The 25,841-nt window shown below is 41.8% G+C and overlaps 1 protein-coding gene across 1 annotated transcript in view; it reads left to right on the top strand.

Moving 5' to 3' along the window:
- The window catches only part of Abca13 (ATP binding cassette subfamily A member 13), a 367,979-nt gene that overhangs the window by 266,607 nt on the left and 75,531 nt on the right, over positions 1 to 25,841 (top strand). Inside the window, exons 48-51 of the mRNA XM_045135973.1 lie at positions 16,211 to 16,265; positions 17,523 to 17,700; positions 18,324 to 18,439; positions 21,014 to 21,170. Of these exons, the coding sequence (XP_044991908.1) occupies positions 16,211 to 16,265; positions 17,523 to 17,700; positions 18,324 to 18,439; positions 21,014 to 21,170 (506 nt within the window). The remainder of the gene's footprint in view (positions 1 to 16,210; positions 16,266 to 17,522; positions 17,701 to 18,323; positions 18,440 to 21,013; positions 21,171 to 25,841) is intronic.

Genomic DNA, 25,841 nt, shown 5'->3' with positions numbered 1-25,841 from the left:
CAATCAAAAAATGTAGCAAATTGGTTGGGTGTGGTGGTGCATGCCTTTAATCCCAACACTCGGGAGGCAGAGGTAGGAGGATCACTGTGAGTTCAAGGCCAGCCTGACTACATAGTGAATTCTGGGTCAGCCTGGGCTAGAGTGAGACCCTACCTCAAAAAAACAGAAAAAAAAAATGTAGCAAATTGCTCTTATCTGCCCCCACCCACCCACTCTGCTATGTTGAACTGTCCTTCTGTGAACTGGAAAATGCTATAAGGTGCTTTGGGCTGAAGGAATATTGGGTCTCCGTGTCATGTGCATGGGCTTCTGATAGCAAAACATGTTTTAGAAGTCATGCCACGGGAAGCCAGAAACTGGGTGTGGCTTCCAGAATTCACTAGATGACTGCAGACTGTCAGATGGCTACTGACAGCTAAGTGCCCACAGCAGCAGAAAGAAGATATTTAGGTCTTTGTGTTGGCAGAGGTTGGGCCAAAGCAGTTTCCAGGAAAGGTCCCAGGACACAGGTGTCTGTCATTTCCAAGCAACTGGGCAGCATAGGTCTACTAGACTAGAATGTAAACTGAGAGCCATCTTTCTCTCCTTCCCTGTGTCTCTCTGTGTGTCTGTCTCAATGTCTCTCTCTTTGACTCTTCCAAAACTCTCTTCTTTCTCTTTTGGGGGCTGAGACAGGGTCTTGCCATATAGCCCAGCTGGCCTCCAATTCATGATCCTCCTGTCTCTGCCTATCAGGTACTGGGCCTATGCCACCATTCCTAGTTATTGTTTAAAATATTTTGATGTATTTATGAGAGAGGGGGGAGCAATAAAATGGGACACCAGGGCTCCTGTTACTGCAAACAAAGTCCATATGTGTTCTACTTTGTGCATCTGGCTGTACATGAGTACAGCGAAATCATACCTGGGCCATCAGGCTTTGCAAACAAGTGCCTTTAACCTCTGAGCCGTCTCCCCAGCGTCCAGCTAATTTTTGAGTGCTTAATTTTCAACAGGTTTCTCAAAATGTGTATTGTGTTATAATTAGGTATATAAGGTCAGGAAATCAGGAGACAACTATGGCTTCGTATACTCGCAGGCTCCAAGCAAGGAGGCACGCTATACCACTTGGGCCACGGCAGAGGCACCAGGGTGGCCATTGGAGGAAAGGAATGCAGACAGTGAACTCTGGTGAGGTTTGTGTGGGGAGGAGTGGAAGAACAGGGCAGGTTTAAGGTGGCTTAGACAGGTGAGCACTGACTTGTTGGCTACTTTCAGCATTTCTGGGGCATAAGAGCTGGTACCAGGGCCCTGTGGGACAACGTAATACTGCTGACAGACCACAGTCACCCATCATTTTTGTCCTATTTACACTGCTTCCCAGGTAGGAAGATGTTTCTGGTTATGAACATCTCAGAAGTATTCTCTGGAAACAGTAGGCTCTTCATTTGTATGTTGAGAAGTTATGTAGCTTTGAAAAGTACATTTACTCCTTGTTATTGGAAATTTTCTTCAAAGTATTTTGTCTTCCTTTCTTTTTTCTCCCAGAGTTTTAATTCTTGAGTTGTTTATGCAGCCAAGCTAAGAAAGGAAGCTTTGTGCAATAAATTATGAACACAAAAGACAGTGAGTGCCACAGGAGTGTGGGTGTAAACTATTATCAAGATACTGATTAAGAATTCCTACTAGCAGGACGCTGAGCAAAAATATGCTATCATATCCCTTTATGCTTGCCTGTTAATGTGGGAAATGGGCAGAGCTGGAACTGTCAGCTTCTTGTCACCGTGAAGCCAAAGCGTACTCCAGGAAGGAAGCGCCAGCAGAGACCAGGCTTTGTGTGTGCTCTTGGCCCAGCAGCCTTACAGAATGGCTCTGGGGCCTCCAGACAGCAGGAGGACAGGTGAGTCAGTGAGCAACACAGACCGGCCAGCCTGCTTCTCAACACGGTGGTCATGGCAGATACAAGCATCCCAGTCCTGGAGACGAAGGAGCCTTTAAACCTCACACCTTCTACTGGCAAAGAGGCTGGCTTGTCAGAACCCAAGCTTAAAGTCTTTTTAAGCTTTAAGCTCACACTTGCTTAAGTCCCTAATTTTAAACACAAAGCTCAATGCAAGTTAGAACAGCCTAGTCCCTCCTGGTAGAGCGAGTTTTCCCCAGAATGAGATAGAACTGGCCTAGACAAGGCAGATATGCTTGCATGGTAAATTCTCCCAGGTGGGTTATTTCCTCTTGTGTGAGCGTGAGGTCAGTCCGTGTGCTCTGCGGTACTGTGGCTGGTGCCGGCCCTTGCTTGAATGACAGGAAGGACAGTTTTGCAACTGCCATCATGTCCCCATCCAAATGTGTCATTGCAGAACCACCTGGGCTGTAGGCCTTCTCTGAACACCTAGCCAAACACCCCATCTCAAACACTCCCCGAACCTTTCCTGAGTCCTGGAAATGTCTGGATCTTTCATCAGGCCATACTGGGAAGAGCTCCATCATGTGTAGTCACCATATATGAATGTCAAATCACAGTTCCTAGATGTTCCTCACATATATGAGGGTTGTCTACTGACTTTCCTTTTTTATTCTTCCAATTACATCCAACTATCTGTCCTAAACTTTAGATCAAATGAAAGAAGAAAACCAACCCAGGTCACCTCACATAGCTCTCCCGTCAAATACTGAATCTCTGAGCACCTCCCCCTTTGGTCCAGGTCACCTCACAGAGATCTCCAGTCACATACTGAATCTCTGAGCACCTCCCCCTCTTGTCCAGGTCACCTCACAGAGATCTCCAGTCACATACTGAATATCTGAGCACCTCCCCCTCTTGTCCAGGTCACCTCACAGAGATCTCTGGTCACATACTGAATATCTGAGCACCTCCCCCTTTTGTCCAGGTCACCTCACAGAGCTCTTCTGTCATAAACTGAATATCTGAACACCTCCCCCTCTGGTTCAGGTCACCCCACAGAGCTATCCGGTCATATACTGAATATCTGAGCACCTTCCCCTCTGGTCCAGGTCACTTCACGTAGCTATCCCATCATATACTGAATATCTGAGCACCTTTCCTTCTGGTTCTTCTCTTCTGAAAGCATTTTTTGTGAAGATTCCATTTCTATTGATTCAACAATAAAGTTGCAATCAAGATGTCGACATTTTGCTTGGAAAAGTGTTTAGACACACTTTGCTAAATTTGTTTTTTTTGTCCAATACTCAGGACATCTAGCATCTCTCAAGTGTGTTCAGGATAAAGCCCATGCTTCTAACTGGGGAAATCTTTGCTGCTGGTAGCCTGTGATCCCAACATCATCTCTTTCATGCCCTTCTCGCATGGCTTGATATTGTTGGCCCTTTATTCCCAGAGGACTGCTGTCCCTGTGAGCCCTTGTGCCTGAATGGCCTCTGTTCAGAGTGCCTTTCTCTCTGTCAAGCACTTTAACAAAAGGTTAAGTAGTTTTGTCAACTCACAAGGCCTAGTCCAGTTGTCCTGAAGTCCTCTGAGGTCTTTGCCACCCTTGTGGAATGAGTTAGTGGCTTCACCTCTGTCCCTCCAGAGACATTAGCTTTAATGTTAATTCATAGACTCATTTTTAGCAAACACTCATGACAAATATTTTAGAGACATTGTGCCAGATCATTAAAGCAGTCAGGACTTTGTATTGTCCTTACTTGTTTGCACCTCTAAGTTTGGCAGTATAAATGAAAACACCTCATGCAAAGTGCTTATAGTGTAGATATTTGTGTTTTCTAAGGTCTGTCCAAAGCACGATTTCAATGCAGATTTTGTTTAAGTGAATGAATTCATTATTGTAAGGTATATGTCATTAGTATAATTGTATTCTATAATTAAGGCAACATACAGAAACGTAAACACTTTTATTATGAGTTTTTAAGTTTGTATAAATTAATTGGATTGGAATTAAGAAAAGATGTGGAAGAGCACACATAAAGGAAATTTGTTTTTATAATATTAAAGGAATATGAAAGAGGAGATCAAACACTAATTCCAATGTAGCTATGAGATGTCTTTCTCTACAAAGAAATAATGAGAATAAAGAAAATAATGTGTTTTTGTTTTGCTTTATTATTTTAGTTTTGGGATTGTGGTGTGTATAGAAACTGCAGTTGCAAATTTTAGAATCAAATTTCTTGACCTTTTTGTTCAAATTTGATACTAGTTTGGGGAACATTGTAAAAAACTATGTTGCTGTGTGAAAGGAATTACATTGCGGCAAGTTCAGGGGTAGTCTCCATCTATGGTGGAACGTGGAAGCCCTGGAGTCAGAAAAAATGATTACTATTGCAACCATGAAGAGACTCTTTCATTTAATTGGAGCACATCTTGAGTTCAGGGCCTCTAATGATCCCGATGCCTCTAGTGCATGGCTATGTTTGTGAGGTGCTTGTTTGAACTGGAACATTGCACAGCAGGTTCACATCTGACATAGGGAAAGAAAAAAATGGGGAAGCTTGCAGCCAGATGTTTACATTCACCTCTTCACCGTTAGGCATGCAGGGGCCTCTGGCCCATGTTATCTGGGGAAGTCTGTCTTTCTCCAAGAACTAGAAGGGCTCTTTTGAGTCATTCTTTCATTTTTCTCTTCTATAATCCACACGTAATAATTATATCCTCTTAAGTTTATACAGAAGTGGGACTGATGAGTCATGTGTCAGCTCTACTTTAAAGCTTTTCGGGCATGTATACATGATTTCAGTGATCACTACCCTGTCTTCCCTCCCCACCAGCTGAGTGCAGGTTCCCTTTTCTACGCACTCTCTAATTTTTGGTATCTTATCTATTTAATAACAGAAATGCTAACTAGAGTGAGGAGCTACCTCACTGTGGTTTTGAATGGTCTCTCTGATGATTGCTGGTGTTCACATTTGTTTATATGTTGTTTGCCACTCACATGTTTTATTTTAAATAATATCATTTTACCATTTTAACTTTTTTTTGGCTTTTAGATTCCTTTTGTATGGTCTGCAAAACTTGTCCCCACTCTTCGGATCATATCTTTACTCAGTTGCTCATTTCTGTCTGTTTCGTTACTCTGAATGTCTGTGTGTATGTTGATACCATGTGGTTTGGTTATTATAGCATTGTAGTATACTTTGAAGTCAAGTGGTAAGATATCTTTAGCTTTGCTATTTTAATTCAATTATTTTGACTTACTGGAGTCATACTATTATGGTTCCATATTATTTTTCACTCCTTAGTCTCCTCTGTTAGTGCCTTTCTTCTGAATCCTCTTGGTCACTTCAGTGGAATGCTTAGTGTCCCATGGAAGCCTGTGGCAGCTCCATGCCACTATAGTGGCTGATGAGGCAAAGATGAAGTGAACTGTGAAACAATGAAGGCAATCGTAGTTTTTCCTGAATTAGTTTTGGTGAAAAATTCAAGTGTCCAAGAATAACCAGTTCATAATGAGAGACAATGAGCTTATCAATACGATCTAATTCTGATCTGTATGATAGGTAGAGCATGTGTGTGGCTATTGGGCGGTGGCAGTTGACAGGCAGGTACAGCCTTCTCTCCAGCCATAGAGCCTGCTGAAGCTGGGGTCAGAGTTCTGAGTCACAGCAACACCATATTCGCTCTGGCTGTGACCAGGCTAATGTGGAAGCTCAGCTTCTTTTTGTCATCCTGATAGGGGAGTTCATAGTAAAGGGACATGGTGGCCATCAATGCTGCTTTAAATGTTACGATCTAATGAAACTGGCTGATGTGTGGAAGCCCAGGTCACCTCTGAACCTAGTGTGGAGGCCATTGTGCTTCACTGTCAGGTTGGCAGTGCAAGGCTGGCTCTATGGATAACTTAGAAGACGGCAGTGGTGTCCCAGTGGCTGGGGGTGGGGTGGGGGGAGTAGGGCGTGTTTAAATAACAAGGTTTTTTTGTCAGGTCACACTTCCTGGGTTCATTGCTATGCTGGTCACATTTGAATGCTCATTTAGTGGCTTCTGCAGTGCCGCATCTGGAGCTGTGAGTGTAATGCACACACTCGGAACGCACCCGCATGTGGTTCAAGCCTCATTGTCCCAGGAAGCCATCTTGGCACTTGTAGTGGACACTTCCTGTCTGTCAGTTGTGTTCTGTCTTTGCAAGTTTTCAGTGCAAAGAGGAATGGCCAGGAAGCTGTGGTGCTACTCCATCTTGGAGGACCTAGGATTTTGGTTTTGATGCACACAGAATATTGCTTATGAGATATGAAAATAAAAGACATACACCTCAAATTCTGTACCAGGGAAGATATTATTATGCATCATGTGAAGAAGTCACAGAGACATCCTCATTTAGAAAGTGACTCAAAACTTATATGGTAGATATACTGTTAGTAAAGGTAGTCATTGAGCTGTTATCCCAAAGAAAAACTACAAGAACACTGACCCTACAGAGAAAAGACAGGACTTGGATGGATATTTGTTCCAAGGAACACATTGATTATGCACATGTTTGACATGCACCAAAAAACAACAAAACTCAAGAAAGATTCATGAAATTGAAGAGATGTAACATAAAACAGAATTCAGTATAATGTGTGTGCAAAGAGAAATAATATCGAAGTGAAAAGAGTGATTGCCTCTTCTTGTCTTTAGTTTGGAGTATAATTTATTTTCACTCTATTCTTTACCCTAATTTTTAAAATCAAGAGCTCTTTACAATTGCCTATACCACTCAGTGATAGTAATGATTCATCTTAATATTGAGAAGATACATCTGTTTTTAAAGAGAGATTTGGTGGAAAAAGAGAGGGAGAACACAATGAAAATGCAACTTAGTAGGAAGCACTATAGATTTCTGTCAGTGGTGTTTGATTGACCTAACTTTTCAATTTCTCCACATCTCACTGCTGATGTGTTGTGAATTGACACAAGTACTCTTAAATTTTTCTACTCATGACCCCTTTTGTCCTGAGAAAATTCTATGAGGCCCTGGATATACAGATACATAACATAGAAACACAGATCAAACATTTACTGATTATGAATTATAACTAAATTTATTCTAAAATAATTCTTTCATACATATATAATTTTAAATTTCATTATAGAGGAAAACAAGTTTTCATAGTAATGAGATGTATATGCTTCTTTCTTTTTTTACATAAAGAATTAAATCTTGACGAAATACTTGAGGCTATAGGACATAGAGTACTTACTATGTTCAGAGTTGGTTAATGCTTTAATTTTATAACTGTCACTGTGGGTATGCTGCTTTGTGGAAATATGTAACACGGATGGCAGATGTATGTACAAGGACATTGCAGATATTGCTGGGAATGCTGTTGTCCTAATTCAGAACTGAAGGACACTTAGGAGAGTTGTTTAAAATTTATTCATTATTTATTTGCAATGGAGGGAGGGAGGAAGACAGAGAGAGAGAGAAAGGAAGAGAGAGAGAGATGTGCTAGGGTTTCTTGCCACTGAAAAGTCCAGATGCATGTGCCACTTTGTGTACCTGGCTTTACATGGGTACTGGGAAATGGAACCCAGGCAATTACGCTTTGCAAGCAAGTGCCTTTAGCCACTCAGACACCTCTCCAGCCCAAGCAGGCTTTCTTTATTTTAACTGGAACTTAAAGTCGGCAACTCAAAAATGCAATTTTCAAATTCAAACATTCTAACACAATGCAATTCAGAGATACTCTTATGGACATTGAGCAATGATAGTGGGAACATATTAAGTCTTTGGTTCACATAATTAAAATATTCTTTTTCTAAAAGAACCGTAAGCGTTGCATGCACAGTAAAACCACTGCAATGAATAACTTACACTAGTCTCAGATATGAGCTGCAGTGTTTCAGACCGTGCTTGCTGGTATTGTGTGCAAAGTTCACATGTATATGAAGTTGTGCAATACAACATGGGCACATGCTGGTAGGAACAACTGATTCCTTGTGTACGTGACTTGGATTAATTTTTGGTCATTGCACATTCAGAAACATTTTACCAAATATTATGTCATCCCCCCATATTCAGCCATGTGAGGTTGTGACCCACAGTTTAAGGAGCTGTGAATTAAAAGAACACAAAGTTCCCTGCACACATGATGATAAGGTAAGTCCTGATGTAGATATTTACAGGTATCTGGGCATGAATACTTCCAAAAGCACACATTATAAGAGTTATGAGCCTTGAAGTTACTACTTAAATTGCAGGTATGTCTCTCTATCTTAGTAGATATGGGACAGACATGCAGATGCGTGTTTATAAAGATGACAAATGCATCATCTAGAAACCATAGCAAGCAGAGTCAGAATGAGAACACTAGATGAGAAAATAAAGTGTATACATTTATACATCACTGTGGGCCAGTTTTTAGAAAGAAAACTTAGGAAATAAATGATAAATATATTCAATTAAAATGATTCAAATGTACTTAAAATGTGCATTTTGAAACTCATCTCTGAAAGCCTTTGAGGTGAGCTGGTGAGCAGTGAGTGAGCACCTTCCCCTCATTATAGCACTGAAACTGTGGCCCTCTTTTTTAAGATCCTTGGCCCTTTTATCAACACCTTCAGCCCAAGATTCTCTCACAAACCATTGCCATCTAAATAGACTATTGAGTGACATGATACAAAGAAAATAATATCCCAATTACTGGGATTGTTCCTTGCAATAATGTGGCTTTCACAGTAGGGACATCAAAGACAATAAATGATTTTTCAAGCCTAACAGAAAAGGGAGTGAATGGATATTCAGACAAGTGGGGTTGAGCCTCTTTCTCTCTAGCTGTTGTGCTTGAACTCAGATTAGTCAGAGTGTCACACCCCATGCCATGTCCCTGGCTCCTTAGCTGTATTTTCTTCATGGGTGGTTCCACTGTGGGATATTGGTGACAACTCATAAGTTTTCCTTTCTCTCCTTGGGTTTGTGGAAGCAGGTCTGATTTCTAAAAGTTTTCTAATTTTTAATTATTTTTTAGAGACAGAAAAGGAGAATTGGCTCACCAGAGCCTAAACTGCTGCAATTGGGCTCCAGATGCTTGCACCACCTAGTGGGAATGTCTGACCTTACACTTGTCTAGCCTTTGTGTGCCTGGCTTACATGGGACCTGGAGAATCAAACGTGGGTCCTTTTATGGGAAAGTATGTGGGAGCATGAGAGAGAAGTCGTGCAGGTGGAAACGCATCTAGCTTCTGCTATAAGCTTAGGAGTTTTGTAGAATCCGCAGTTTGTCAAGGAGACAGTCATCTTCCCCTGTGCCGTTGAATCTTCCTTCATTCATTGCACTTTAATTTTGGAGGAAATATATGCATACATCATTTATTTAAATAATTCCAACCCTCTTTCCACTTTTTACAAAGTACACACAAATCTGCTTAGCAACAATTTAAAGAAAAGTCGGTTTAATTTTGAAGTGTGTTTAATCCTGTGCAGATGCTACTAGGAAATGACTGAGATTCTGAAAATAGTAATGTAGTGGGAGCCAAATTGCAATATAAAAATGAAAAGCTTAGTGTTCATAGAGCAAATGCCACACGTGCTTTCCCTGTGGGAAGCACCACCTTCTCAGTGTGCTTTGCCTCAGCTCCAGCAGCTCCATGTGCAACATTTCACTCCACCCTCCCTCCTGCTACTGACACCCTCCCTCTTCTGTGCCCTGGAGCCTGCTTTGGTGACCTCATGGAATGCCATGCTGCCATGAGCTGACTTATCCTTATATTTCCCTGAGCTTTCTTGGGTAGGTGGTGATTTCCTTTGGTGAGCACAGTCTCTCACCCTGTCTGAGCAGAGCTGCACACCCTCTGGATGGCTTTGAGCAGGGAGGACCACATCCCTGTTGAGATAGATACAATTGGTGCCTTGTGCCCAGATTTGCACACCCAAGTTGGAACAAAGGCAGAATGTTTTCTTCTGATAGAAGTTGGCTGTGGACTTAGAGGAGCCGTTAATAAGCACTGATTTAACTACAGCTCTGACAGCAATGCTGGTTCTGAACACTAAAATCTAGTCTCTTTCTTTGCATCCAGATTTTTAATGAGAATTAAGTTTCAAGGTGAATTATAAGGATGGCTATAAAATGAGAGAACCAAATTATGCCCCACATTTATTTGTTTACTATATTAAAATTTAATTTTTAAAATTTATTCATGAGAATGTATTGTGCTTATCCATGGGGTATCTTGTGATCTGTACCCACTCCAACATATATCTCTTTATGATGAAGACTTAGAATCCTTTCTTCTTTTTGAATAGTGACAGACATTAAAATTGCCTTGGGATCTTCCTGTGGTGCTGGACCCAGAGGTAACAGGAGGGCCACCTCTCCTCTACCAGGGCCATGCCAAGCATGCATGTTTCTATATTTTATTTCATTTAAAGACTCCATAGAATATGCACATCAAGGACTTGAATCCAGCATGAAATGAAAATCAGTTTCCTCTGATCAAGCAACCCAGGGCAAACAAGGAAACTGCAGCAGTAATTATTACCCATGGCTGCGGAGTGCTTTGGACACTTAAGATGGAGTGAGAGCAGAGTCCAAGGTCCTTCGTCTCCTGTGCAAAGGACAGGAGGGGAGGGCAACATGGCTCCTTCCAGAGGGCGCTCTCTTGGAACTCATTCCATGACACATTTCAGCTGCTGTCTCCTGCTGTCCTGTGGAAGTTTGCCATTCTATTGTGCATGTTGTTGGGGCCTGTGCTGGTTGTTACTGTTGCAAGATGCCTGCTTTCGATGCTATTGTATGTTGATGGAACATCAGCTGAGGGAGGTCCAGACCCGAGCTCTGAAGATGTCAGGAGCAGGTTCTAAGCTCAGGAAAGCTGCTCCATTTTTTTTTTTTCTGTCATCCTGGAGCACAAAGTTGTGTCTGGGCTAAACTAGTCCATGAAGTTCCTATTTTCTACAGGAATCTCCCATTCCAAAAAGCCATGAGCTGACTTTTAAAGAAATGCTTACATATTATACTGGTTCCTCCAACACAGAATTTCATCATCAGAATAGTGAATTGATTATACATTATGTGAACGTCTAGAATAGAGTCAGGCACTGGGGCTACTGATCACAAAAGCAGTCATTTATTCCACCAGCATGATGGGAGACCAAGTGTACTCCTTTTGTAGATCTCTAAGAGAGAAAAAAAATCCAGAAAATATACTACAGTGAAGAGTAACAACATCATAATTTAGAAAGGAGAGTAAAGAAAATTAATATTAGTGCACAGTTTTAAAAATTTTATTTATTTGCAATCAAAGAGAGATGGAGAGGAGAGAGACAGAGAGAAAGGGCGTGCCAGGGCGTTCAGCCACATCAAACAAACTCCAGATGTATGCAGTACCTCTTAGAACACTGTTTTTAATCTCTCAGTAGCTACTCTGATAGTCTAACATAATAAAAGATATTTATGCAAGTAGATCAAATAATGATTCAACCTTGGTAGTTTGAAATTTAATTCTTGAACTATCGACCCAACAATCACAGCTTTTTCCTGCAGAATGTGCAGCGCAGGGACACTCAACCTCCCGCCTGCTTACTTCCTACTGTATGGATATGAAAATCAAGCATGTGTGTTAAGGGGTGCATCACACACTGGCAGGAAAATGGGTTTTGGCATCTGGAGCCCTCAGCTTGAATTTCAGAATGTCACTGCTACTGTCAGGCTCTGAAGGCTCTTTGAATGCTTGTATTTCATGTGTCTCTTCTCAAATGGTTATGACAATACCAAGGTGATAGTTCTTTCCTCAGAATTTATACACATACTGTGGAACACATGACCACATGTCAAGTTTTGTAAATCATCCCTGAGCATCTGTGGAGGATTAGTTTCAGGACCACCCCCATGAATGCCAACATCCATGGATGCTCAGCTACCATGTTTAAAATAGTGTGAAGGTGGTACTTTCATATAAGCAACACATATCTTCTGGTATAGTTTAAATCTTCTGTAGATTACTCAAAATACCTAATACAACAGAACATTAAGTAGTTCCTGTGTTATATTCAGAATAATGCAAAGGGCAAATGTTGCATTCTCCCTACAGATGCCTGCTAGGTGCTTCTCTGGCCAGTCTGGATTCATAGCTAGCCAGCTGCAGCTGAAGGTGTGAGCCCTTGGATAGGGAGGGCCAACTGTGTGCGTCGGGGTACCAGCTGTTTCTCTCCTGCTCATAAGTCTGTAGTGACTGAGAACCTGAGAGTGCTGCTCCTTCCCTCTACCCATCTATGCACTCTCCCCTCACATTTGGAAGAAATGATGCCATATTATTGCCGAAAACTGCCATGCTGTATTTTAGGTCCCAGGTCTCATAACTGAATGTTTATACCTTTGACCAACATCTCTTCCACCCTGGCACCTGACACATACCTTAACACGTGGTGTGGCCGTGAGTTTGACTTTGTAAAGTTCCACATATAAGTAAGATCATGCAGTTGTCATCCATTCTGTGTTTAGCTCATTTCACCAGCATAATATCCTGATTTATTCAGATTGACAGAGCAGTTAAGATTTCCTTCTACTTACTTTGCTCACTTTTTTAAAGAAAAAGGCTGATCCATTACATACATATATATATACATACATACATATATATATATATGTATATATATATATACACACACACACATATATATATACATATATATATACACACATATATATATACATATACATGTACATTCATCTACCGATATACCCTTCTGCTATATACATATCTTTTTTTCTTTTTCATATTTAATATATATACATATGCATTAAGTAGAAACTTTGTACAGACACATCATGTGTTGGTACTATCATTTTCCTCCTCCCTGCCCCCATCCCACTGAGGGCCCTCCATAGTGGTATTACTGGTATTCACCATGGAGTTGTGGGTTATGTGAGAGCAGCAGTTATTGTTGGGGGGAAATGTCTCTGGATATTTTCTCCCACCCTCTGGCTCTTACATTCTTTCTGCATGCCCCCTTCCTCAAAATTCCGCGAGCCACGGTGGGTGTGTATTAAGTCTACTTTAGTGTTGTGCTCTCAGCAGCTTCTGGATTTTTGCTTTGGTGTGTTTTGAGTGTCTCGTGTCTGTCTCCATCACCCTGGCACAGGTTGTCAGGCTCGCCTTGGAAACAGCTCTCTGGCTCATCTCGCCAATTCCTCTGCGGGTTTGCAGAGGGGCCCTAGCTGCTGTGTGAAGGGTGGTTCATCTCCTTCCTGGGAGTCAGCTATCTTTTCTTGCCTTGTTGATAGATTTTGGTTGTCTTTGGTTCTAGCTGCCTTCTTAAAAAGAAAAAAAAATGGATTCTCCAATGGAGAGTGAGCTCGTATATACACATCGTGCCTTTTGAGGATAATGTTGCAATGAGCACAAGGTCTCATCAATGTTAATTTTTTCCTTTGGCAATGTCATATGTATTCTTTGCTAGAATTGGTGGGTAATATGGTAGTTCCATTTTAATTCTCTTGTGGGACACAGAAGAGTGGGGAGAGAAGGAGGCCTTGGTGACTGGGACAATGGGGCTCCAGGAGGACAAGGGCGCCCATGGCTGATGAAGGGTTTTATTTTAGAGGTCACACATGTGGGGTGTGGGGTGGAGGGCATGTATAGGATATATCTATGACTCTCTAACAAGGGTTGAGAACTACGAATGTAGGGATCAGGGATGCAGAGAGCTCAGAAGTGAGTTCTGGCCAAGACTGTATGTCTGCTACACAAGTACGCTGTTGTTCGATTCAGTTCCTGCCTCTCGGGAGTTAACACATGTCCCAAGGCCAAATACTAGGATGTTTTGGTGGAAGAAGTTGAACCAGCGAGGCAAGATATAATAAAACAGGATTAAAAAATGGGAAATTTGGGTCAGCCCAACACCTGAGAAGGAGAAAGAGCTGGATGTTGAAGTCCCTCATGACCGATGATAACTCACTTATGCCCACTAAACCCAAGAGGCATAATCATAAACAGAATACGTTTGTCTCACTTAAAGGCTCACCACTGCACACTGCCTATAAGTTTTGGGTTTCTCATGATCTCATCAGGTTGGATTATTTGCTGGTATAATTCATAGAATTTAGCAAGGCACTATACTTGAGTTTTATTTTTAAAGATTCAAATCAGGAGGACAGGATGAATGCAGATGCATAAGGGGAGTTTGGGAAAGGTGCTCATGAAATCAGGTGGTGACCCTCCCAGGACTTCTACCTGTTCACAGGCAAGAAACAACGATGAGCATCAATGTCCAGTTTATGCTTTTTTTTTTTTTACTGGAGTTCAATTGTGATTGAATAAATCCTTGGTTACATGACCAAATTCCATATTCCTCTCTCTTTTCTTTCTAAAATTTAGACTAGACCCCAAGCTCCTTCCTGCTAATTACATACTTTATAATGTTTTGAACTTGAGTCCTTGAAGAGATTTCTCCCTCCAAAACATTACATATTCCTCTGGCACATGGTGGTGTGTCAGCAACCTGAAGACCATAAAGACATCTTTCAAAGCCTCTCTTGCTCCAGAGGGTGCGTGTGTGCGTGCGGATGCATGTGTATGCACGTGCTTGTGTGCATGATATGTTTGTGTGTGCATGTGTGCTTGTGTGGTATGTTTAGGCTTAACAAGGCTAGTATTGTATTCCTAAAATTTTGCACTTCTCAGACATTGACTCTGTTAGTTACATTTCTTTTCCTTATTTTTCTGATTTCATTTATAGGCAGAATCTAGAATTTTATCGACAGTAAAATACCTCCCCACTGTCTGCAGCACCCAGGGAACGGCTGCTACCCCTGGCAGGATCTCACACTCTCTGAGCTCTGCCTAAAGTCACTTGGCCTCTGTGTGCTGCCCTGTGGACCTGGTCGATCTGAGGCTGCCCCAAGTTGGGCATGAGCCAGCACCTCAGAGAGGAAGTACAGTGGAGAGCAAGGCTGGGCATCACAGCCAGTGAACGCAGGGCAAGCAGAGGAAGGACTGGTGGGTGTTCCTGCTCCAGACAGGCAGGGAGTCCACTCTAGGAAACTCTCCTAATCAGGGATGTTTAAGTCAAGTCTGGAATCTAGAAAGCCATAAATCAAGCATTGCTTCTATACATCAAGTGCCAGGAGCAGAATATGTGGATAATATTAATTTATCATTGCAGACATTAATTTAGGAAATTGTACCAGGGGCTTTCTGAATAAGTAGCTCCCACTGTTCTTCCCATTATGAAACAAGGCTTGCCTCAGAGCATGGATGAGCACATGCTAGAAGAAAACAAAGAGGCTGGAGCAGGTGGAAAAGTGCAGATGGTAAATGGTCAGAAACCAAGGCACCCAGGGATGGGATGGTTGGGATTCGGAGTACCGTGGTCTGTTCCAACACTGTACTTCTTAAATTCGTTTACTTATGCCTATGATGTTTCAGTAGGATTTAGTGCGCGCTCTCGGAAGAATGCAAAATCCACGTGACAAGACAAATTAAAAAGAGTCATAGGGCGAAGAAACGCGTAGCGACAGCATGGGGAAGCACGGGCTTTGTGCTTGCTCACCGCGCTGGTCTCCCATGCGTGCCCATAGTCAGCTCCAGATGTTTGAAACAAGGAAACTAATTGCTATCATACTTCATAGTGTCTTTAATATGAAACACAATTTACAGAAGTTATAAATTTTTTTTGATACAGCATCACTTGAGACTTATAGGGGAAGGGATTTCACAGTACATGGTACTCTGGATTTCTTTATTAGGAAATCTTTTTACTTGATAGTGCTGTTGATTTCTCCCTGCTGCCTTCTGGAATTTCAGTAATGCTCAAGCCTATGACCACACACACACACACACACTCATGCACACACACATATACACACAACCCAAAACACAGCATCTCCTGAAATGTTTCACCTGAGAAAAATGGTCTTATGTTTCTGTCTACATTTGGCTTGCTCTAGGTGCATTCAATGTTGATCTGGTTTCTATCTAGTCTGAAGTGACTAGGCTAGCTGATGTCCATTATAAAATAAGACACGAGACAGTGGACAAGAAAGACATGGCCTGATGGACGGTTTGTGCGCAGTCTTTGCACATGATCATTTAGTCTGAGTATGTCCCCTTACCACAACATATGAATGGCACATGATGTTTAAGCATGTAAAATACTTGGTAATGAAACTGAGCACCCTAGCTGACCTGCATGCTGGCATGTGTCCTCTGTTGCTGCTCCTGAACTTGGGCCTGGACGAAGTGAACAGTAGACACCTGGTGAGCACATGGCGTCACGAGGAGGGTTGTGACTCACCACACAGGAGAGGGCGCACCTCTCACTTGTCAATTTCTTGTTCACAGGAATCACACTCTACAGCCACCCATATGGAGGGGCCTTGCTGAATGAAGACAAGATGTGAGTGGAAGAATGCTGGCAGAGGACCTCATGGGCGGCAGCGAGTCTGGGGGTCCCTGAGGGTTGACTTTGACATTCGCATGGATAGCCAGTGGCAGGGGCTCAGTCATTTCTTTGCAATAGACTGAACTTAGAACGCATGACACTACTATTCAGCAGCATTTCTTAGCACAGATTGTCTAAAGGTGTGGAGCTGCCTACAGCCCATGGTCTGCACGCCTTCCTGAACACTTCAGGTTCATATCATAAAACATGCAGTTTGCACAAGTAAAGGAACTGGTGCCTCTGGATATTTCTTGTGCATTTGTCTTCAGAGTCCAAGAGAAATGTGGGTGGTGGGAAGGTAGATGCTTTGGGGACACCAAATTACTAGTACTCCCTGCCTTGTTACCAGGTGCAAGGCTTCTGCCCTCAGTGTCTTTTTTATCTTCTATCTCCTCTTTGTATTATTCAGTTCACAATTTATTAAAAATTGATACTAAAGCTAGTATTTATGCATTCCTTCTGGCCCACCAAGCTGAGCACACGACGTTTTCAGTTGGCATTCATCAGTGTGGCATCACAGGTGGTTTGCATTTTGTCTTTTCTTTCATGGACTGACCTCTAGGATTCAGCCATCAACAAAACCTGACATCAGCCCGCAGTGTTAGGACAAGGCTGGCTGATATCTGTTATAAAGCAGACTCAGTGTAAGGAAAGTATACCCCAGTGGATAGTTCATGGTATAGCCCTTCACTGTGTCAGACACCTGAAACGTGGGTCATGCACAGCTTCTCCCAGAGATAGACAGACAGAATACCTGGCAATGTTTGCCTCAACAAAAGAACATCAATAGAATTACAGTTACAAATAGGCCTGTGTGAGTGTGTGTGGTTACAGTGACCCTTGGAGATGCCAAGTGCAGCCTGAGGTGGTGGTGACTGCCCCTGGGTCTGCTGTGTAGCAGGTCAGTCTCAATACAGGCACAGGCCTTGGCATGTCTTGGATGTGTTCTGGAGATGTGCATCACTCTGCATGAACTGGATTCCACGATCACCAGCATGCTGACCTAAAGAGATGGAGAAGTATTCCTCGGCTTCATGCTCTTTTGTGATTTGTTCTGTGGGCACTGAACAAAGACCCATGTCTTCAGAAGTGTTTGAAGAGATTGAACTGGGAGGGAATCCATGTGTCTGCCTATCCTCATCTGAGTGTTAATGACATGTAGAAGCTTAGGTTCATCCTGTGACATCTCATGAGTATTCTCTTTGCCCACAGCCTGGAGAGCATCCGTCAGTGTGGCGTCGCCCTCTGCATTGTTCTAGGATTCTCTATCCTGTCAGCATCCATTGGTAGCTCTGTGGTGAGAGACAGGGTGACCGGAGCCAAAAGGCTACAACACTTAAGTGGCCTTGGTCACAGGACATATTGGCTGACTAACTTCTTGTATGACATGGTATGATTTGGGAATGTAATGTGTGTGTGGCAGTGGGGTGGTGGATGGGAGGAGAGCCAGGTTTCTCAGAAAATGTTTGTTTTCCTTGACCTTTCCAAGGAAAGTAGTATGTGTGGTTTTTTAGGTGCTTGGGCTCTTATACTTAAAATATACCCTACAGTGGGCAATTAATAATGAAAATGCAATCTCCACAGTCCTGGAAACTGGAGGTGTGCATCTGGGGTATAGGCAGGATTGGATTCTAGACAGAGCTCCTTCACCTGGGGACACCTCCTTCTCCCTGCAGCCTCACAGGGCTGCCCCGCTGTGCACTCGTGTGTGGCTCCCTCTTCTACAAGAGAATCCAGTGGGGCTAGGCTCCAACCTAATGGCCATCATTTGAACTTCATCATCTCTTTAAAGGCCTTGTCTCCAAATACAGGTCTATTCTGAAGTTCTAGGTATTTAAACATGTAAATTTTGGAAGGATACAGCTAAGCCCATAACAATGACTTAAGGATGAAGTCTATTAAAAAATGTTCTATTATGCAAAGTAGGCATTATGCTCAAGTAGAACTTGAAAGGAAACTTCATATTAAGCAATAAACCATCTAATGCCACGTGTCCCCCTTTCCCTTTCTCAGCTCTTTTACTTGGTTTCCGTCTGCCTGTGTATCTCCATGATAGTCGCCTTCCAGTTATCAGCCTTTACTTTCCGGGAGAACTTGGCGGCCACAGCTCTCCTGCTGGCACTTTTCGGGTATGTGATGAGAAACACGGCTGCAGAATTACGGTTTGTTTTCTGAGAGAAAAAACCCTCAGGATGGCTTTGAACCTGCTGTCAGCTTCATGATTTTCTCTCTTCTTGACCAATTATGTTGCTTCTACAAGGCTGCTCAGCAAACAATCTAGAGCAAGTTGATGAATGCCCTGTGTAGGAGGGAAGGGTTGACCCAGTCATAATGACGATAGCAGTGGCCCTGTCTCAGAAAGTCCCTCAAGCTGTTTGACAGACTTGTGCAGTGGGAAATGGATTCTCTTTTGTTCTCATTTTGACATTAATCATTGGCTCAAATACATAAACCAGTTAGCTCTAAAACTGCATTTGTGGGGAGTCTCTTGTGAAGCTCTCTCTGGCATATTTTCTTCTCTCCTATAATATTAGTAATTTGAGCATTTTATATGTCTCCTATCACTTATCTTTTCAAAGGGAAGAATACAAGTACAAAAATCATTTCACAGATATGTCATTTATGTGCACAGATCACTGTTACATCTTCCAAATCCTGTCTCTCTGCTATCAGGACTATGTATGATTTAGGTGACATAGGGCATAGTTATATACAGGTCAGGCATATCAGAGACATTTTGTAATTCTGGGAAAAAACAATTAACATATTATTACACTGTTTGAAATAATACACCTAGCTTTACTTTAAGATAAAGATTAAAACAAATGATTTTCACATACTTTGTTATTATATTGATGATCCAGGATGATTTGACATGTCTAACTAGGGGACAGAGTTTTGCTTAAAGAAATTCACACCATCAGATGAATAGACATGTGGATGAGCTGATGGGTGTGTAGGTAGAAAACTATATTCCAGGACAGAGGAAACAGTCAAGAATGTTAATGCTGTCATTTACCCTGAGACCTTTGTAATGCTAATTCTCCTCTCCAAGCTTTTCTTCTTTGTACAACTCTATTCTCTTGCTCAAATTAAGTGAGGTAATCTATGCCAAGAAAACTACTGGCACAGACTCAACAAATTAATTTAGCCATTACTATTATTCTTAGCATTATCTTATTTTAAGAGGTAATTATGAATTCTGCCAAAACTTACTTGCAATATACATAGTTGTTATACTCAATTTGGAATTTATGAGCGCCTGTAGAAGGCTTAGTATATGTGTGTGCCCTGTTTTCATCATGTGATTTAAGTTTACTGATCATAAAGAGTGCCTAATGTTGTGTTTCCTTGTGTTGTGAGCAAAATAGGCTTTGCTATAAAATTATATTTGACTTTTAGAAGATTAAAGCAGAAAGTAAGATAAAATTTAAAGTTAACTGGTTAGAAACTCTAAAACTATGTTCTTAGAATATTTTGTTACCTCCAACTTGATTGTAAATCCCTTTAGTAATTTGTATCAAGTTAAGAACTCTTTATACATATACAACTTTACTTTTCAAAGAAATTCTAGAGAATCATATTTCCGTGGAAATCACGAGTCACAAGGGTTACACACTTCCTGATAAGAATTCTTATGTTGGGGGCTGAGAAGATGACAAACGTACCTCAGACTGTTGGATACCAGAGTAATTCCAGTGAGAAAGAGCACAGCCACGTATGGTGTGATATGAAGCGGGTCAAGAACTGGTTCAGAGTGGAAAGGCCACAGCGTCATCATTGTGTCAGATGTGTAGTCATGCAGATCTGTGTGGAGACAGCACAGTCTGGGAGCTGTCCTGTGGCAACTGGCCATCTCTGGATGGGTAGAGCAGTCACTTCCTTTTCTTGTACTCAGAGGACCTGTTGGCATCTGGAGCCCATGTAGAGGCCCGGGAATGCTCACTCTCAGGATACGCTGAGACCTAGAACACTTTCAAGCTTCAACAGAACCATTTGCTGAATGGAAGTCAGAGGGAGGGAGGTTGGGGTAATTGCACAGAGTTACACAAGTGCTCAGAAATATATTTTTCTCTGTCAAAGAAAATTTGATAATTGAAACTGTAAATGGGAAAGGAGCAGAATTAGCATCAACAAGAAGAAAGTACTGGAAGTGGTTACCCAGGGGAGAGGACCATGAGTTCTAGGCCAGCTCGTTCTATAGAAGTGCTGCAGTCAGTTTGGCATTGCTGGCAGAAATCACCCAACCAAGAGCAGCGTGTGGGAAATAAAGGTTTATTTTGGCTTACAGCCTCGAGGGGAAGCTCCATGATGGCAAGGGACCATGCCACCAGGAGCATGTGCTAAACACTGGCCAGGTGAAACTGGCTATAATATACTCATAAGCCTACCTGCAACAATACTCCACCTCCAGAAGGTATTAATTCCCAAATCTCCGTCAGCTGGGGACCTAGCATTCAGAACACCTAAATTTGTGGAGGACACCTGAATCAACCCACCACACTAAGGAAACCCTGTCATTCAGCAGCAAGAGGCTCTGACGAACTCTCTCTCTCTTCTTCTCTATCTCTCTTGCACATAAACAAGTACAAGTCTTTTTTTAAAGATAAACTCACCTGTCTAATAAAATTGTGTCGATAATTCAGTTGTGTCATAAATTAATATAATAGAATAATAAACTATTTTTTCTCTCTGGATTTTAGATATGCAGTACTTCCATGGATGTATTTGATGTCTAGAATCTTTCCTAGTCCCGATGTGGCTTTCATCTCCTACATATCCTTGAACTTTATCTTTGGCCTGTGCACCATGCTAATGACCACCATGCCAAGGCTCCTGGCCATCATTTCCAAAGCTCAGGTAAGTCAGTGGCAGCATTCCCTCTACCCCTGCCAGTGTGTCATGTGGTATGCACACCTCAAAGGAGGAAGGATTTATTTAGACTCCTGGTTTCAAAGAGCTCAGTCCCTAGTTCTTGGCCTTTTGATGATGGGCCTGTGGAAAGGCAGAACATAGGCCAGCATGAGCATATTGGGGGGGGGAGCTATTTGGCTTCCTGAAGGTAGACAGGAATAAGAATATAGGGAAGGAACTGAGACCCATGTGGAATGTTCAAAAGCACACCCTTAGTGATGGACTCCCTCCAATGTTGTCTCATGTTGTAAAGTTTCCAGAATCTCCTTAAATAGTGCCAGTTTAAATGCTGCACCAGACCAAGGTACAGCATATAAGCTAGTAAGGGCCATTTAAGATTTAAACCATAGCTCATCTTATCCTAATTCTGTTGTTTTTCCAACTGGAATCTAGTGGAAATGCATGAGTACTTACTGTCTTTTAAGTGAAGACAGAGAGATTGATTGTAACTAACACAAGCTTTTGTTGTATTGTAAGAGCCATGTCTAGGCTTGGTGACAGATTAGCATGAAGTTGAACAGTCTCTGCTGCTGCTCGGGGAGCCACGGCAGGGCCACAGAGGCGCCACTACCACATGGCCATCATGGTTCTCAGAAATGGCTTGATGATGAATCACTGGCCCACAGTGGAGCAAGGAGTGCAACGAACAGTGTTCTGTCAAATTTCACTCCAGCCAGGGCTGGAAAGGGCCTGTGCAGCATGAATCCCACCTGTTGACCACACTCAGACCACGCACATCTGGAAGATGGCCTGCGGGATTCTGCTGTCTTCCATGTGGCCCATGGAACTAATTTAGTGGAACTTCTTTCGACAAGTTGGAGTAAAGGGTTGCCCTGGGCATGGCTGGCTGTACAGGGAGTGTTTTCCTCTGTGAGGGCAATGCCTCTTCCTAGTGGCCATTGACAAATCACTTTTTAGATATCCTCTTGGTGGACATTTAAGTGAAGCTGAGTCTTTTAGAGATACATCCAGTTTGTTCCCTGCCGTTCTTTCTCCACCCTGTCTGTTCCTTAGTAAGACTGTAATCACTCTTGGACTTCCCATTGAAGCTATCTGTTGTCACTTCAACATTCTCTGTGTGACATGTGGAAATAGTCTCCATGCTTCAATTGCATCCAGTCCTGTTTTCTTTTCTCACCTCTGACCACACTATGCTGGTGACTCAGTAGCTCTCAGGTACCTAACTGCTCCACAGTCAGAGAAACTCACTAAGGAAAGATACAGAGCTCTCAGCTCAAGGACATGGTCCTATTTGCAATGAAATAGGGTCTGCTGCCCACCCAACTTGAATAGGTTTGCTTCTAAAGGTGGATTTTGACATAGTAGACTCTCAGATGAAGGCCAGTATTATTCCTTATCATGTTTCATGTTTGTGTACAAGCAGTAGAGCATGAAAATATCCATTATGCATTCAGTGAGGGGAAGGATCTATCTCAGTCATTTTTAATAGACTAAAGTTTTCACTAATCTGTATTAATATGTTGAGCCTTTAACTAGACAGATTGCAGAACAATTAATTGCTTGAGTAGAATAATGAGTTCCTCACAAGATGCATAGAATTTCCCTCCACCTCACTAATTTTCAATATGACATGGACAACTGGGGTGTTGTAAATTACGGTGAAAAGGAAATCAGACGTAAGATACATAACAGAGAAGCCAGGTTAACTGCGTGGGACAAGATGACAGAAGAGGGGGTAGTTAGCTTTGAAAGAAAAAAGCAGAATAATTGTTTAGAGCCAAAGAAGAAACTATCCAGAAACCTTTCTGTCCATGTGAACATAATGACATAGTTGGTTAAAAGGCTTTCATGAATTATAAACCACACTGGAAGAATCAATAGACAGTGGGTAGCTGGCAAGAAAAATAGGCCTAATTCAGGTGGCAATAAATTATAAAAGGCATTTTATTCTATTTGCTTTGATCGTTCTTTTTTCCTTTGTATCTTATTTTGATATTGTTTGCTTATGATTCTCAACATTGTTAAAATACACATTTCAATTGATTTCAAGTACTCATTTTTAAGTTGAAGAGAAATATGTACTTGTAAAATTAATGAAAGAAACCCAGAAAAGCAACTGGACTTTCAGGTCAGGATTAAAAGTGAGTACAGCCAGTATCAACCACCGTGAACACAAGCTGTCATGTTCATGTGATTGTTTTCATTGTTACCAAATCATGGTTGGAAACAGATGCAGGGTTTGGAACAGCATTGTCTTCCTCTGTGAAGATTCTTGTGGTCCAGAGAATGTTGGTGGAGTTTGCAGTTACAGTTTGGGGCTGGAGAGATGGCTCGGTGGTTATGTACATTTCTGGGGCAAGCCTGACGGCCTGTTGGGCCAACAACCTCCCAAGTTCAAATATTCAGAACCCTTGTTAAACAGCTGGCTGTGGCCATTCTCATCTGTAACCCCAGTTCCCTATGGGACTGGAGATCAGTAAGCATGAGGGTCAGTAGGAGACTCTGGCTCAATAGCCACAGGCAGCGGAAGGATGGAGTGGGGCACCCTCTGTTCTGCTCCAGTCACCGCAGGCGAGCAGACCCCACTGTGCGTGGCACACTGCGAGTGCGCATGTGTGTGCATCCACCACACAACACACGCCATATCAAATCACCGTATGTACATGCACACAGAGAAGCAAACAAAAGGTTAAAATACCTATCTCTGTGGACATCTGAGACTTCTTAAACCACTGACTTACCATGAATTTGTGTGGGGTTTTTCTTAACTCAGTGATCATATATTGCATTCTTTGTTGTTCACACTTTTATACAAACCATTGTGAATCCCTTAAAATGAGACATAAAGTCATTGCCGTTAGTATATCCTTTTCTTAATTATCAGTTCCTGAGCTAAAGCTGTAATATCCAGCTGTTCCTATATCACAGATGATAGAACATTCTTTCATATGGTTCATTTCTTGATCCAGGGATAAAAATTTTTGAAAACTGGAATTAACAACCCCTTTTAATTGAAATTTATAACTAGTACCAGCCAATAAAAAGTAAAGGAGAATTAAGCTCACCATTTCTCCACTTCCATATGCAAGCCATATTATGACATGACAGTTGAGGTCCTAAAATTTTATTGAATTTTCTATTGCCCGTAAGCTAAATTATTTAGGACTCTTCTTAGCCTAGCCAAGCCTTAAGATTATACCATGAGATTATACTCTACATTATCTAGTATGAGATATATCATAGACAATACTCTAAGTTTAGTATTTTATTAGGATGCATGTATTATCATGTATAATTTGCACATATTATGGTGAATTTGTTACATTATTAAATATCGTTTATATGTAGATCAGTTTTATAGTTTGAAAATAAAACCCTCAAGTAAAAGTATCAAATTCCATTGTATTTCCAGGACTGTTTGACAGTCCTAGTTCATGTAACTTTTCTGGATTGAATACTTCTAAGTAGCCACACTAAATGGCAATAGACCATCACTACAGTGAACATTGCCCAAAATTCTTTGGACCAGACAAGGTGGGGTCATGTCCTAGCGCCACCAGTGACCTGTGCATATTGACCATCCTCTTGGGATTGAGCTGATTCTTTTACCATTAACCTCAGCCATTGTATTTGTATGTTTACTGGAAGAATGAGATGGAATGAAGAAATGAAGCATCATGAGGCTGAAAGGCACACAATAAATTGGCCATAGCATTCAGTGAAAAATAACATTGTAATAATTTCCATATCATTATAAAATGAAATTAATATTTACCACATGTGCAAAGCAATAATCTTTATGGTGAGTGCTGAAGTTTTAACTATCTACAAGTCAAAGTTTAATTTAAATATACAGACAATCTTGCATTTGTTTGCTCTCGAATTCTATATTATTATTTTGCTTGTGGTGTGTGTGTGGGGGGATGTGGTGTGGTATGGTTTGTGTGGTGTATGGATGTGTATTTGTCCTTGCAGCACCCCATGGCCTCACCTGAGGTGGGGTACTCACCTGTTGTGGTTGAAGTAGAACCTTCAGGGTCCTACTCCATCGTTGTTCCTCTGTTCTTGTTTTGAGGCTGAGTCTCTTACGGATATGAGAGCTTCCTATTATTTTGTGAACCCAGGACATTCTGTGGCCTCTGCTCCTCTTTGTGGGACTGGAGTTGCAGACACCTGTGGCTGTGTCCAGCTGTTCACTTGGGATCTGGAGATTTGAATTTGAGGAGTTTCAGGCCCCCTCAGGCCCCTCTGCTTGCTCAGGAAGCACACTTAACCACTGAGTTATGTGTCTCCATCTGCATACTTCTTTTTAAATCTCTTGTCTTCTCTACACAGTTTAGTTGCATTTGGATATATTTAGTATTATTGTGTACTAAGAATGGCTTGTGCATTTTGCCTATTATCTAAGTTCCACAGTTACAGCTCCTGACATCACCAACTCATATAAAACTACATATTGCCTCATGGCTGCTCTAGCCAATGGGCTTGCTCAGGCTGCTTTAATAGTGTAATAGACTACAAGGCTAGTCTAAAAATAGATGTTTATTCTCATGGTCCTGGAAGCTGGAGAGTTTAAGATCAAGGTGACTTTATATTTTATTCTTCATGAGGGGCTGTCAGGCTGCTGCCTTCTTGTGTTTTCACATGGTGAGGAGA

Source organism: Jaculus jaculus, chromosome 16, assembly GCF_020740685.1.
Source record: "Jaculus jaculus isolate mJacJac1 chromosome 16, mJacJac1.mat.Y.cur, whole genome shotgun sequence".
In the NCBI taxonomy this organism is placed as follows: Eukaryota; Metazoa; Chordata; class Mammalia; order Rodentia; family Dipodidae; genus Jaculus; species Jaculus jaculus.
The sequence above is the reverse complement of the archived record's forward strand: the minus strand, read 5'-3'. Positions and strand labels throughout refer to the sequence as shown.